Source organism: Portunus trituberculatus, chromosome 25, assembly GCF_017591435.1.
Source record: "Portunus trituberculatus isolate SZX2019 chromosome 25, ASM1759143v1, whole genome shotgun sequence".
NCBI classification, from domain to species: Eukaryota; Metazoa; Arthropoda; class Malacostraca; order Decapoda; family Portunidae; genus Portunus; species Portunus trituberculatus.
The window spans coordinates 11,430,765-11,446,130 of record NC_059279.1 but is presented as its reverse complement, the minus strand read 5'-3'; the positions used below and the strand labels follow the sequence as shown (position 1 = coordinate 11,446,130).

The 15,366-nt window shown below is 47.6% G+C and overlaps 1 protein-coding gene across 3 annotated transcripts in view; it reads right to left on the bottom strand.

Moving 5' to 3' along the window:
* Positions 1-1,827: 1,827 nt before the first annotated feature.
* LOC123508777 (uncharacterized AAA domain-containing protein C328.04-like) overlaps positions 1,828-15,366 on the bottom strand; it is a 182,789-nt gene continuing 169,250 nt past the window's right edge. For all 3 annotated transcript variants that reach the window (XM_045262677.1, XM_045262678.1, XM_045262679.1), the window contains 5 exons: positions 10,116-12,327; positions 9,474-9,726; positions 9,227-9,332; positions 8,795-8,894; positions 1,828-8,679 (listed from right to left, as the gene is read on the bottom strand). In XM_045262677.1, the coding sequence (XP_045118612.1) occupies positions 8,564-8,679; positions 8,795-8,894; positions 9,227-9,332; positions 9,474-9,726; positions 10,116-12,327 (2,787 nt within the window). In that variant the 3' untranslated portion in view covers positions 1,828-8,563. The remainder of the gene's footprint in view (positions 8,680-8,794; positions 8,895-9,226; positions 9,333-9,473; positions 9,727-10,115; positions 12,328-15,366) is intronic.

The window sequence follows — 15,366 nt, the reverse complement described above, 5'->3', positions numbered from 1 at the left end:
CTTGCCTGGTAGAAATTGCAGCATTTACTCGGAAACACGTAAGTATGATTGCACGTCATAGATTGCAGGTAATAAGAAAAGAAACAAATAATTGATTGCTAATCTGATGTAGTGATCTGGTGTGACGAGCAATTTTGCACTATTCAGAAGCTGTTCCACGTAGCTGACTGAGAGACGTAATTAAGCACGACCATAAGAAACCTGAACTGGAGATATTGGAGTTTTTCCCTCTCCACATAAACGTCCGCTTCAAAGCTGAAAACACACACACACACACACACACACACACACACACACACACACACACACACACACACATATATATATATATATATATATATATATATATATATATATATATATATATATATATATATATATATATATATATATATATATATATATATATATATATAATTATAATTATAATGGTACTTGCCTTTCTAATGAAGGTTTTGTTATTGTACTATATAACAACATCGACACGTGGGTATCTGTGCCACTACGCAGACTGGGAAGACTGATATACGTACACAGTGGGGGATGGAGGAAGCTCATTCCTCACACCATCACCAACGTACACAAGATAACACACGGTGAATAAGATATTTTGTTGATGCAGAGTGGTTTTCAGAGGATCAATCGGAGGAAGGAAGAATGGATGCAGAAAAGAGGAAAGGATAAAAAAAAAAGTAAGAGAAGAGGGAAAAGGATGGATGTGATAAGAGGAAGTGAAAAGGGAGAAGGGAGAGGTAGAGAATTAGGTAAGTAAGATAGGAAATAAAATAACGGGTGGATACGAAAAGGGATAAAAGGATGCGAGGAGAAAGAGAAGTGACAAGGACACCGGGATGCAAAGAGAATGTAACGAAAAAGAAAGAGAGATGGAGAAGTGATGACAAAATAGGTAAGAGGAATGGGAGATGTTAGCTCCTTTGTCACCAAGGACGAGAGAGAGAGAGAGAGAGAGAGAGAGAGAGAGAGAGAGAGAGAGAGAGAGAGAGAGAGAGAGAGAGAGAGACGTCCCTTGCTCAGTTTCCTAATAAATATGACACTTGCATCAAAATATGATTTCTTCTTCACACTTAACTTAAACAGAACTTGGGAGCCAAAGTTTCAAATCTTCGAATTTCCGTGACTCACTCTGCGGATCCCACAACATTCATGAAGCTCAGTCATTCTCTTAATCCTCGACACCACTCTCTCCATCATAACCAACTCTTCCCTCCCTCTTAGTGAAGATCGAGGAGGAAGTAAAGGACGAGGAAAAATTAGATAAAAGAGGACAAGGAAACTGTAGAAGAAAGATGATAACAAAGAGAAGGAAGAAGGTAAGGTGAAGAAGAGAGGAAAAAAAGATGGTAATGGATTTGGAAAACGAAGAGGAAAAGGAAAAAGAAAAGAAGAACTATGGAGAAGAGTAAGAAAAGGAGAAGAGAAGAAATATCAAATATATGACGAGAGGGAAGAAGACGCAGAAGGATAAAAACGAGGAGGAAAAAATGAAGAAAAAGGAAAAGTAAGAAGACGAGGAGAGGGCTACACTTGATTCAAAGAAGCGAGTCCTCTTGCGAGTTCTGTATAGTCTGGCTGGAGGGTTCCTCGTTGGCTTGCTACTCTCATGACTCGATAACTTTCCTTTCTAATGCTAATAAGTCTTTAGGAGTGATTTAGGCTGATGAAGCAACTAATGGCTTGGAAATGGTAGACGAAAGAAAAAGGAAAGGAACATGATTCGTTATTGAGAGAGAGAGAGAGAGAGAGAGAGAGAGAGAGAGAGAGAGAGAGAGAGAGAGAGAGGATATAAGGGGAACATAAACATCATAATTATGGCAATAATAAAATAACGTTTATTAAAGACCAGTTGATCCTACAGTAAATTTGCATAGAGTTTCTGATACAGTTTAAAAAAGATCGTATACCGCAGGTCACAGAGCCCCACCTGTCGCCGCCCACACGCACACAAGCACACCTGCAGGCACACCAATAAGCAAACTTTTAAGGACAAATCTAAAGTTTCAATTTGACGAGTGAGCTAAAGCGACGCAGATGTGCACAAAGTCTTCTACTTGCACACACAGGCACGCGGGCAGACAGACGGGCGGGTATCTGGTGACGAGACGGAACACCTTTTATCACACAGGTAAGGCAAAGGGGGACTGAATCTCATCGATCATAACAAATTTGATCAACACAGATTAACATTATTTTTCAACCCTTGCTTGCCGTTTTTGTCTTGGGAGGAAAGGAAGAGAGGGGGAAAGGGGCAGCGTATCCTATTTAATATATCATGTAAATCTTTTTATTTTCCAATCAAACGATATAACCCAAGCGTAGGAAAAAAGTCAAAGAAAGAAAACGAGATACAGTTTCCCATCACAGGCATCTTCATGGTAAACATTAATATACTTGAGGACAAACGAGCTGTTAACATACATTCAAAGGAAGCACCCCGCACTCCAGTCTCGAGGCAAAAAACCCAAACATTACAGCAAAGTAAAAACAAAAGTAGTATCGGAATGTATTACATTGACAAAAATCAGAGAAAAATATAGGTATTGGTTGTAATGGTAAAAGTAGAGACTGACACAAACAAACATGGAAGCATCACGGGTGAAAGTAAATACACAAAATAAAAAAGTAACACATTTCCCTTTCCAAAGCTGACGCTACTCACTTGGTAAACACGAGAGAAAAGATACAAATGGATAAAAAGTCAGTTGTATGTAAGACACGAGACACAAGCCCAAGTGTAAACCCCCATCAACAATAATTCGTGGCTTAAGGCTAAAGGATACAGGATACACTACTCTGGACTCGAGTCCCTCACTTGGAAGACCTTGTATATTTTGGGGCCCGGAGTCCCTCAAGGTAGGCATAGGGGCTGGGGGCTGCGGGCAGAAGGAAGTAGGGAAGGGTGGGAGGGATGTCACCTCACCGGCAGGAGGGATCGTGTTACAAAGAGAGAGAGAGAGAGAGAGAGAGAGAGAGAGAGAGAGAGAGAGAGAGAGAGAGAGAGAGAGAGAGAGAGAGAGAGAGAGAGAGATTGGAAGGAGAGGGAAAAGGTGTAAACAACAAGGAATGGATGATAATAATAACAGCAGCAAATACCAAAAGTTGTTCACTGGAGTGGCATCCGTTTATTGCAACATTCGTCCCTGCCTCTGGAGAGCGAGAGCAAGAGTAGCAGCAGCAGCAAGCCAGTCAATCTCACATCTCGGGGAGGGGAGGGGAGGGTGTGAGGGAAGGGGAGGGACATTTGGGGGAAGGAGAGGAGGTAAAGATGAAAAGAGGAAAAAAGGAAAGAAACAGCTGTAGTGATAAAAAAGAAAATCCCAGTGCTTCGACTCCTACGCCCTGAAGCATAGGTAATCATTCTCTCTCTCTCTCTCTCTCTCTCTCTCACAGATCAAGCGTCAGACAAAGCCCCAATAAATTGGCCTTGCTCCTCGTGGATGAACAAAACGACCTGTCGCTCCCTCTTCGCTGACGCTGAGTCCACCTCCACGCGAGTTGTTTGCGGCTTTCCGAGGGTCCAGATGGTGAGCATGAAGTAGAGAAGGAATGGGAGGGGAGGGGTGTTGTTGGTGAAGGATGCAGCTGTCGACCACGGTGGGAAGGAGAGGAAGGGATGAGCTGGTAACCCTGGGATGGGCAGGTGGACGAAAGGACTGGAGTGGGACGGGGGGTGGGGGAGACCACTCGTCTCCAGGACCTGTGATCAAATGATGATCAAGGGGGAAAACTCGTTCATGACCAGCGATGGTTCAGAATATTCAGTCCAACTAACTGAGGGACACGTTAGTTTAAGTTCACCGAAGCGACGACTCGTTTTGTGTGGCATCAGTGTTCGTGGTCAGTCTGCACAGTACACCTGAGTGACTACTGACTGTAAGCGCCAAGGAAGATGTATGGAAAGCAAGGGAACGAGGAGCATGTCAGACACCTCGCTGCAGTGTACGGCAAGTTAACTCTAGATTTTTGACATAGCAGGAAGGACGGAGGGGCGACATTTTTTCCTTTTATTTATTCTTTATTTGTTTATTGTGGAGTGGAGCCGCGACGTGATGGCTGACGAGAAGAGCGGGAAGCACGTGCCTCACCTGTCCTTAATAGACCCTAATTAGCCAGCGACTCACAAGCTAAACTGTACAGTACATACATACACACGCACATACAGACATGGCGCAGCCTGAGGGCGAGTTGAGAGAGAGAGAGAGAGAGAGAGAGAGAGAGAGAGAGAGAGAGAGAGAGAGAGAGAGAGAGAGAGAGAGAGAGAGAGAGAGAGAGAGAGAGAGAGAGAGAGAGAGTGTGTGTGTGTGTGTGTGTGTGTGTGTGTGTGTGTGTGTGTGTGTGTGTGTGTGTGTGTGTGTGTGTGTGTGTGTGTGTGTACATAAAAATGATCCAAAAACCGCATCCACTTCTGCCTCACCGCGGATTTCCGACGTCGACGCGCCGAAATTACCAAAGGTTGGGGACGGAAAGAGGAGAGGGGGGAAAGGGGGGCGTCAACGCTCCCTCCCGCTGGTTGACCCCTTGACCCTGACCAACAGGGAGAAGGGGACGGGCCTTGGGGGCAGCCCGGAGGGGGACGCCGCCCGTCAGCTGCCGGATGCGCCCTTCGGGGTCGCGGCGGCAGATTAACCCTTCCAGCCGTAGTGTGTACACGCGAACACACGCACATTAACACACATCTATACGTACACGCATTTATATACACATGTTCGCATACAACCACCAAATAAAATATATAAGTTCGGAGCGCTCGCTGGAGCGCACGCACGCACGCACGCGCGCACACACACACACACACACACACACACGAGAGAGAGAGAGAGAGAGAGAGAGAGAGAGAGAGAGAGAGAGAGAGAGAGAGAGAGAGAGAGAGAGAAACTGACCAACGAAAAAAAAAGAAAAGAAAAAGCCACAAGCGAAGTTATTCCTCAAAACAGACTTCTTATTGCACTGACATTGCCACCACCTTCCTGCTCCCTCGCTTGCCTAGTGCTTGGAGGGGCCATGGAGGGTGAGGAGGGGGGAGTGGAACGAGGAAGGGGGACTGCACGGCATATTCTCAATTGATACTCAGAGATAACAAAAATATTCATCTAAAAACAGTAAACAAAGTGGGGAGGGGTCGGGTTGTGCGTGTTGTTGCATCACACGAAGAAGATAAGAAAAGTCCATCTTCAGATCAAATATAAACTTTCTTCACTACATCACACGCACTGACAAGACACATTCTGACCATGAATAATAATAATGATAATAATAATAATAATAATAATAATAATAATAATAATAATAATAATAATAATAATAATAATAATAATAATAATGAGCAGAAAGGCATACCTATACACACACTACCGCCAGAAAATAAGATAAAGAGGGAGAACAGCAGGCCCCTGACAGTTGTGGCATAAGCAGTAGTAGCAGCAGCAGCAGATAAACAACAGCAGGAGCAGGTCAACACAGGAGGAGGAGGAGGAGGAGGAGGAGGATTGTTCCTCGCTCTAACACTTATCTGTGGGAATGTTAGGAGGGATGGAGGGGACGGGAGGGAGGGGCAGGATAGGGGGTAGTAGTCATTTACAACTATGAAAGGTCGCGCGGGGGACAACAGGAGGGAGGGGAGAACAGCACGCTTCTCCCCAAACCCTAAAAAAAAAAAAAAAAAAAAAAAAAAAAAATCCAGCGACACCATAGTTCACACACGTGCACACGCTCGGGTACGCACACAGGCGCACACGAGGCCAAACACCTACACACCCAGACTGTCACACAGTCTTTACAGTACCTTTTTACATCCTTAACTGCTAAGCACGAACAAGGCTACAGCTATAAAAAAAAAAAGAATAAAAAAAAAAAAACAGGGGTCTATAAATGCTGTACTTTAAATTACAAGTAAATCATTTTCTTTCATAAGAAAAAAAAGACACGGGCGGTGCATTTGATGGATGGGGAGGAAAGGAAAGAAATTTTAAAAATTAAAAGGGGAAGTGGGAAGCAAACTAGAGAAATCAGCGTGCGAGGAAAGATGCGAGTAATTCACTCGGACTTTCAGAATGGTCACATCAACAGAAAATACAAAAACAGTTCATAAATGATTTATTTATATGATAGCAGAGACGTTGCTCCAAGTGATGTGTGAGCCAGTGAGAGCCCGAGCAGGGGTCATGGGAAGGAGGGATGGACGGATGGTGGGGAGGGCGAGAAAAGAAGGGAGCCAGCAGGAGAGGTAGAGGGAGAGATGGAGGTTCGCTCGCCATCCATATTTCTAAATAAGCGAAACAGGGGCGGCTTGGCGTCGTGTACAGCAGGCGAGGTGCTTTCCCTTGGGCCGGGACGGAGGAGTTCCACAAGGACTTAGTATTTCACATCAAGTCCTGAGAATCCCTAATGAGATAAGCTGAACAGCGGGAGGTTAACAACATCCTTGATAAATAATAATAAAAATGATAAAAAAAGGATAGGGGCAGAGGATTCAATAAAAGGTCAACAGAATTCTGTAAAAATGTCAACAGAATAGGTATAATTATATATATAAGCGATATATATATAAAACGAAATTCACCATAACCCATTTCCCCGTTTATATATATGTATATATAAAAAAATGTCACTGAAAAATCTTTATAATGCTGAACCAACAATGAATGAAAAGCAGAAAAGCATGAATTCCCGCATCCCAGACCTGCAGAGGGAAGCACCACGCTAGTCCCAGCGCCGCCCACACCCACAAGCTGTACAACTGGACCACCACGAGGATGAGGAGGATGAGGATAGGGAGGATGAGGAGGGAGGGAGGAAAGGAAAAGGGAGAGCTAGAGAAGTCACTCCTCATACCGTCTGCAGCGCCACGTTACAGGACGTACGTAAAAGAAAGAGAGAGAGAGAGAGAGAGAGAGAGAGAGAGAGAGAGAGAGAGAGAGAGAGAGAGAGAGAGAGAGAGAGAGAGAGAGAGAGAGAGAGAGAAAGGGGGGGAGAGAGAAAGGGGGGGAGGGAAAAAAAAATCATGCACTTGAGTCTAACAGGTGTAGGAGTCTGCCCGGCTGGAGGCGAGGCAGCCCTTCAATGACGGAAGCGCGGCCGTGGGAGGCGCTGACTCGCTATTGATAAACATGTTGTTTTGAGATTGAGACAGGCACTAGTTTTTTGTCTTTATAACACCACAGGCCTCGCTCGCTGGCTGTGGGGTGTGGGAGCTTTTCTCTTAACTGCCACAGTTGGGTAATGCCAATAAACAAGGACTTGGGAATTCTTACAATGCTTGGGGCAAAATAAGAAAGCAAGGGTAGGGCAAAAAAATGTCTTGAGATCTTAACAAAGAGACGCAACAGCAAGGGATTTATTTCATAATTCAAGAGTCAAAAACGCTTTGCGTGTGTGTGTGTGTGTGTGTGTGTGTGTGTGTGTGTGTGTGTCTTTTTTTTTTGGGGGGGGGTATGGGGAGGGAGGGGACAAGTTTGCATGCTCTCACCGCCAGCCAGCGCGCGAGCCTTCACAATGCCACTGGGGTGCGTCACATGCCGCACCTTCCCAGAACCACTAAGTCGCAAAACAAAACAAAGAAAGTGTAACAGATGGGTCAGGGGGAGCGTGTTGTGGCCACGCTCCGGACACACTCAGATCTTGTCTTTTGGGCGAGTTTCCGGATCAAGACTTGACAACTACCACGATCATGATACGAGACAATGTAATGATTAAGACACTTATTATATGATTATCACTTTAGATCACTAAACAATTCGCGTTTTTCACCTACCAAAAAGATAATAATAATAATAATAATAATAATAATAATAATAATAATAATAATAATGACAATAATGATTAGTAAAACTGGAAGTTACCACATACGCACTTTTGAGATCACGTGACTTAGGCGAAATGGATGATTATCTATCGAAGAAGATTTGTACAACACTGACCAGCACCTCCGACCGCCCCCTCGGGTCGACGCCCCCACCTGGCCGGGCCGAGAGGCTCCTCAACACCGCACACACTGAGCCGCCAAGGCACGACACACCACAATTCCAGACTCAATTTTATACGTGGCATTCACAGAGGCACTTGAGTAGTCCCCGGGGCTGTAGCTCCAAAGGGCTGCTGCCTGCGTGGGGCGCTGGCGAGGCGGGCACAGGCAACGGGCAGGCAGCAGGCAGCAGGCGGGGCATTGGCTTGGGAATCATGGTGGGTGATGGTGGTGATGGTGGTGGTGGCGGTGGTGGTGGTAGCAGTAGTAGTAGGGATCAGAAGTAATGACTCAGTGACTAAGTTCCTCCGACCCTGGCTGGGGAGGAGGGATCCCTTGGGCCACGCCGCTCGCCGCCACAACTCACTCCAGGTCGTGGCCAGCGTAGGTCCACATATTATTTAAAATGGTTTCATCACAGACAGACTATACAGAGCTAATTACAACGGGGTGCGGCGCGCCGTGCCCGGGCCAGGCCGCTTCCGCCTCCTCCTCCTCCTCATACTTCTCCTCCGCCGCCGCCGCCGCCGCCGCTGCCGCCGCCGCCGCGCCAGGGCTGTCTTTTCACTACAAGCTAAACACAGATTAATCTATCACAGCAACGAGCGCGGCAGCAATGGACTTGGCGATCCTCTGGCCGAACTTCTTGACGCCCTTGGGCTTTGCCTTCTCCTCGTTTTTAGTATCCTCCCGCCGCTCTTCTGGGGACAAAAGAGAAGGAATGGAGTTAAGTTACCACAGTAGACTCAGTCAACATTTTACGTCAATGAATAACAAGGAACAAGTGTGTCACGAGAAAAGACAAGATTCACTCACCTGATCTGTGCGTGGCGGATTTGATGTAGCTCTGGTACTTGTTCGCCACATCGTCTGTAAATCGACACCTGTATTCTGTCATGACGGTGGCGAGATCGTCCTGGAACATGAAAACGTACACATGACAGCCTCATGGTTCAGTAATAACAGAATATTTTATATATATATATATATATATATATATATATATATATATATATATATATATATATATATAGAGAGAGAGAGAGAGAGAGAGAGAGAGAGAGAGAGAGAGAGAGAGAGAGAGAGAGAGAGAGAGAGAGAGAGAGAGAGAGAGAGAGAGAGAGAGAGAGAGAGAGAGAGAGAGAGAGAGAGAGAGAGAGAGAGAGAGAGAGAGAGAGAGAGAGAGAGAGAGAGAGAGAGAGAATGTGACTGCCATTACTACAAAGTGAGGATAGATGCAATACTCACATAGGTAATGGGTCGAGACACGTTCTGTATGTACTTGTTGGGTTCCGTGGGTGACCTCTGGGCCACCACCTGCCGCACCACCATGTTGATGTCAGCTGCGTTGTACCTGCGGGTGAGGGGGAGGGTCACCACAGGACCAGAAAGAGACAAGCAATAATGTTCTTCAAGATGATGGATCTGATAGAAAGGTGAGGAAATTAAATGGAAGAGGCGTTGGAAGAGCACACACACACACATACACACTTACCCTTCACTCTTGGCAACGAGGCACTTGAAATGGTCGTCAGTAAGTGTGTGCGGCAGTGTCTGCAGGAACATACGGTACAGCTCCTCTCGTGCCTTCTCAGCAGGTAACTTAACGTGGATGTTGTACGTGAAGATCCTGCGTAAGTCATCCTCCAGGAGCCAGGGCTGATTGGTGGTGCCGAGGACCATGATACCATCGTTGAAGGCATGTGGATTGATGCCCGGCGGGTAGGCGGGGTTGAGGGTTGTGAGTGCTGTGTAGAGGAGACAATCATGGTGAGACAATGATTGTGAGACTGAATTTTGTTCTGCAACATGTCTAAAAATTAATGATGCGACGTGCTAAGGGGACCAGAAGTTGTGTACTACCTCCATGTGTAACTTGCTTCCCATACATATATCTATCTGTCCTCTTATCTGTGACGTGACAAGGATACACCAAAAATTTGAAGATTGTGCAAATATCTAGCTGAATTTCACCTAAATATTGACATGACACTCTCTGGAGATGACGACTGGGTGTCTCTAACGTGAATGAGTGCGAGATGTATGTGGGGAAGGAGCATAATATACATGAAACTCAAGAGGAATTATGTAGTGTGGTTAAGTTGAAAGGAATTACAAAACTGATTTATCAACTAACCTCGGATTTGATGCAGAAGCTCAATTTTGGCTTTCATCGCAGTCTCGCTCGATCGGTCGTAGCAGAGGGCGTCTACCTCGTCGAAGAGAATGACAGCAGGGCTGTGCATGCGAGCATGGTCGAACAGATAGCGGACGATTTTGGGCGCCTCGCTTGGCGGCTGAGTCGCTAGATATGCCGTTGAGATGCCGATCAGGATGGCGTCTTGAGCCTCCTTGGCAAGGGCACGTGCAAGGCAAGTCTTACCGGAGCCGACGGGTCCGAAGAGTAGCACTCCCTTACAAGTGCCCTGAGTCCCTTCGAACACCTCCGGGAAAGTCTCGCTCATAAAGAGGTTCTTGAGAGCATCCTTAGCAGTGTCGAGGCCCACCATAGACTGCCAGCCAAAGGTGGGCTTCTCGATCACGATGGGCAAGTGACCTCCCACGGCATACTGCGGCGGGGCGCGCACCTTGGGCTGCGCCTCATGCAGGTCGTTGTCAAGGTCAGATAGGTTGGCTGTGACATTGTGAGCATCAGAATGGTTGTCGGTATCGGAGTCTCGCATGGATTCGGTGGCGCTGGCAAGGTCAGTGATTGACGCACAGCTTGCGGACTCAAGAACAGGCGTGGATTCGCTCCCTGTGGGACTGAGGCGACCCAACTTCTCAACCAGCACAGGAGAGGGTGTTTTCTTTCTAACGCTCTCAGTGTCCGACTTGCCGTCAACTGCCTCCTCAGAACCTGGAACGGAGTCAGCACCGACACTTGCCTTGTCGTCCTCCTGGTCCTCCTTAGGAGAGGGCACACGTGTGGGCTTTGGCGTCTCTTCGCGTGCCTCAGTAACGTCTGTCACTCCCTCCACACTTTCTTGCTTCTTTTCGGACTCTTCCTTTTTAGGGGTGGCTGCAGGCTTAGTGGTTGCAGGCTTGGTAGCTTCAGGCTTGTTGCCCTCTTGCTTTGCTTCTGCAGGGGCGGATTTTGGGTCTTCCTTGTTGGGCTGAGAGATGTGAGTCTTCTCCAGCGCCGCCGCCGCAGCAGCAACAGCAGGAGCAGCGGCGGCGGTGGCTGCAGCGGCAGTGTTGTTGGGGTCTGCCGGTCGGTCTGTGGATGGGAGCGTCTTAGTGGAGTTAAGAGAGTCATCGCCTACCAGGGTGACGCTGGAGGCGTCAGAGTTATCCAGCTTGGCAGCAGGCTTGTTATTGAGTAGTCCGTTCACTACGGGTGCCAGAAGGCTAGCTCCTGCCGCCACACCCGCCAGGCCCAGTGGCACGCCCGCCAGTGGATCGACGCTTCTCACGGAACCACCACTCATGCTCGGCGCCATATTGGAGTGGTGTGAGGGAGGTGGCAGTTGTGGGTGCGCCGTAGGAGGGCTGAGCATATCTGTGGAGTACTGCGGGTGTGTGAACCCTAGAGGGCCAGGGTGAGAGCCGTGGGCAGGATGCTGGGCGTGGACTGGGTGCGGGACACCTGCAGGATGGTCCGGGTGTTGCATGTGGGCTGGGTGTGGAGCGCCAGACCCCATTAGTCTGGAAGCCATCATACCGCCCACTGCCCCCACAGCCGCCGCTCCTGCTGCTACTGCCACAGCTGAGCCCATGCCACCTCGTTCGTCTAGATCATCGTCGTCCTCGTCGTCATCTTCATCGTCTTCTTCGTCCTCTTCATCGGAGAGAAGGTCATCATCGTGGTACTCACTGATATTGGCGCCACCGGCACCACCTGCACCGTTAGCGAAACCGTCCATAAGCGCACCAATGCCGCCTGCAAAGGCTCCGGCAAGAGAGCCGGCCATCTCTGTGTTCATGGCAGGCAGGAAGGAAGGCATGTTGGAGAGGAAGCCACCTCCGGCTTCCATAGGGGAGCCCATACCCCCGTTCATGGGCCCGCTCATGGCGCCACCCATGTCAGGTACGCCACCGGGCAAGGCCGCAGGGTTCATATTGAGCAGTCCCTGCAGAATGCTCATTGTCTGCATAGTGGGCAGCGATAGATCGCCACCCTCACCGCCGCCGCCACCGCCATAGGGGTTGGCCATCGCGTGGATGTTATGCTCGTGACCTCCACCATAATCGTAGTCATCATCGTCGTCGTCGTCGTCATCATCCTCGTAATCGTCGTCATCATCATCGACGTCGTCATCGTATGCTCCGCCTCCACCTTGTGGGAGGGTCTGGTGCATGTTGGCCAGCAGGGCCTCGAAAAGTTCCATGTCCATGTTGGGCGGATCCTGAAACACAAGGAAACAGAGGTGAGTGACAGCCTTCGTGTGAGTAGTAGCAGTAGTTTTTTTTTTTTTTTTTTTTTTACGGTAAGGCCTATAGCGCCTGTAGGCACACTTGAAGAGTGTATGGGAAGCGCTGTTCAGCTTCCGCCAATTAGTGGCGCAGGCAATTTTATTTATAGTCGCATCCCTATCACCGCCCAAGCTCATCTTGAGTGTAACCACCTAAAACCTGGGTACCATGGTGATATGTAGGTAACTTTAAACCACTCGACAAATGGCAAAGTGTTTTAAGGTTGTACGTAGTAGTAGTAGTAGTAGTAATAGTAGTAGTAGTAGTAGTAGTAGTAGTAGTAGTAGTTGTTGTTGTTGTTGTTGTTGTTGTTGATGTTGTTGTTTTAAAATAGTAATGGTTTTGTGAAAGGTACTGGAGAGCGTGGGAGGCTCAGCAAAGTCTTAGGATCGGGGAGAGGGGGATGGAGAGAGGGAAGACAGGTTGGCGGGCCAGTTGATCGGTCGCTGGAGGAGAGGAGAGGAGAGGAGAGGAGAGGAGAGGAGAGAAGAGGGAGAGGGGAGGGATGGGAGAGAAGGGCAGACAGTGCGGGTCAGTGGCCCTGCCCGCCGCCACAGTCATGCCCACTCTCCTCCTCCGCCTCTCCCAGGTACCGTTCCCTGCTCCCTACCTCTCCACCGCCCGTCAACTGCAGAAAAATGTGCACCTGCCTGAAAACTCCACTTTCCTAGGCAGGTTTTGACGCTACAGTCCTTCATGACCACCAAGATGATGGACGACAAACCAAACCATTCTCCGACAACCCAAATAAACCAAAATTCTCTGATAAACAGCGACGCAGGAGACAGTGATTGCAACTCCTCACCGAAAACCCTTGGACGCAAAAGTAGGCCGGGGAGGTGGCTGTGAGTGGGAGAGTGGTGTGGGTAGTTTTCGCTTATACAATGAAGGACAACCTAGAGGTAGCAACAGAAGTAGTTAATCTAAACGGTAAATAGGTCGTCAGCTGGTCACATCATCACAACCAGTGCGCAGTGGCTCTCTCCTCCCTCCCTCCACCACTCTCTGCAGCTTACATAAACCCCACGCACCCGCCAACCTGCTAACCGCTGCAGCAGGAAGGAAAAGTACGTTCGTATATAGGGACTGGTTTCCACAAGATCATGCCAGCTTTCCCTTCCGATGCCACACATTCCTCGAAAGTGGAATATCTAGATTAGTCGTGTACCTCAATCTTTGAGCTGGAGCAGTTATTTTTCCTAGCGAGAGAGAGAGAGAGAGAGAGAGAGAGAGAGAGAGAGAGAGAGAGAGAGAGTGTGTGTGTGTGTGTGTGTGTGAGACTGCACAAAATTGTTTATATCCCTGGCGCAATTCTATTATTTTCCATTGTAGTACTGTACTTTAATTCTTTTTCTCTGGAACAAGGAAAGTGAGACGAATATGTGAAATTAAAGTGAAAAGAGCACCAAGTCGTCGATGGAGGCTCATTCTCTCTCTCTCTCTCTCTCTCTCTCTCTCTCTCTCTCTCTCTCTCTCTCTCTCTCTCCAGAAAATTAATCACCGTCCATTATAAGGCAGTGGAGCGGGACTTTTCCTCCGCAGTCGTCCTCAAAGAAGGGAAATGGGATCCTCAAACCATCTGCCCGCCATGCCAGACCCTCGTTCGATACCCTCGCCAGGGACTTGGACGGTCATGGCTTTCCCTCTACAACATGGAGGTGGGAGAGAAGGGGGAGAGGGCAGAAGTGAACGGCGGAAAAGCGTAAACATATAAGACTTTAACGCAAACAAATATGGGTGAGGGAAGGAGAGGGAGAGGAAGAGAAGATGGCGATGGAGAAGGTGAGGAAGGGAGATTAAAAGGTCATCTGAGCGGGTCGGGAGGAGGCTTGAGGGAGAGCGGGAGGGAGGGAGCGATGGAGGGAGAGAGGGAGGAGGTGAGGTGGGGTATGCGGTATCCGGTTTCCTGTAGCTCAAGTCACCGACAGCGGCTTCGAATTCGTACGGGACATATTAGTTATTTTCATTCATGTCCTAATCAGGGAAGATTTTAGAGCGACGGGATATGAAGAGGAGGAGGAGGAGGAGGAGGGGGAAGAGGAGGAGGAAATGATAGGAATGACCATTATAAACTTTTTTTCAAACATATCCTGTTCATTGAGCCAAACTAATTATTTATATATATATATATATATATATATATATATATATATATATATATATATATATATATATATATATATATATATATATATGGTAGTAATAATCTTCCAGTGGTTGCAGAGCTGTAGTGAATCAAACACAACTTCACGACCAGAAGCAGCAGCAGCGACAACAACACTAATAATTATAATAACAATAATATAATCTGCAAGTAATAAAATATCACTGATCAATAAACTTCCATCCTCTCTCTCTCTCTCTCTCTCTCTCTCTCATTATAACTCAATAAATGATAATAACTACCAGTTGGCAAGTGTTCCATCCCCTCCCCTCTCCCCTCCAAGATGATGGCGGGGTGTCATCCTCTTCCTCTCACCCACCGCCTCTCTCTCTCCCTCTCCCTCCCACCCACCCTCCCTCACTGCCATCCATCCTCCCCTTCACTTCCTGTCAATATGAAAACGCAATTAACAGGTATACACGCGCGACACATACGCACAAACCGAACAAGATGAAAGATGATAATAGGAAGAACAAAACAAAGAAAACAATAATAATAGAACTGAGTTACGAGAATACATGAGGAAAGAAGAAACGCTGGTGATTTCATAAATGAGAGAGAGAGAGAGAGAGAGAGAGAGAGAGAGAGAGAGAGAGAGAGAGAGAGCTATACCTCCTCCACCATGATGAGTGTATTAAATTGCATAGACGCTGGTGACAGTGGCAAAGATAGGGTTACCCTGCCATGTGTGTGTGAGAGAGAGAGAGAGAGAGAGAGAGAGAGACAAAGTCCAGACAGCGCAGCACTGAGCCTCTAGCGTCCTAAAGTCAACAAGATTTTGATAATTTTGAGATACTGTTCTCTCTCT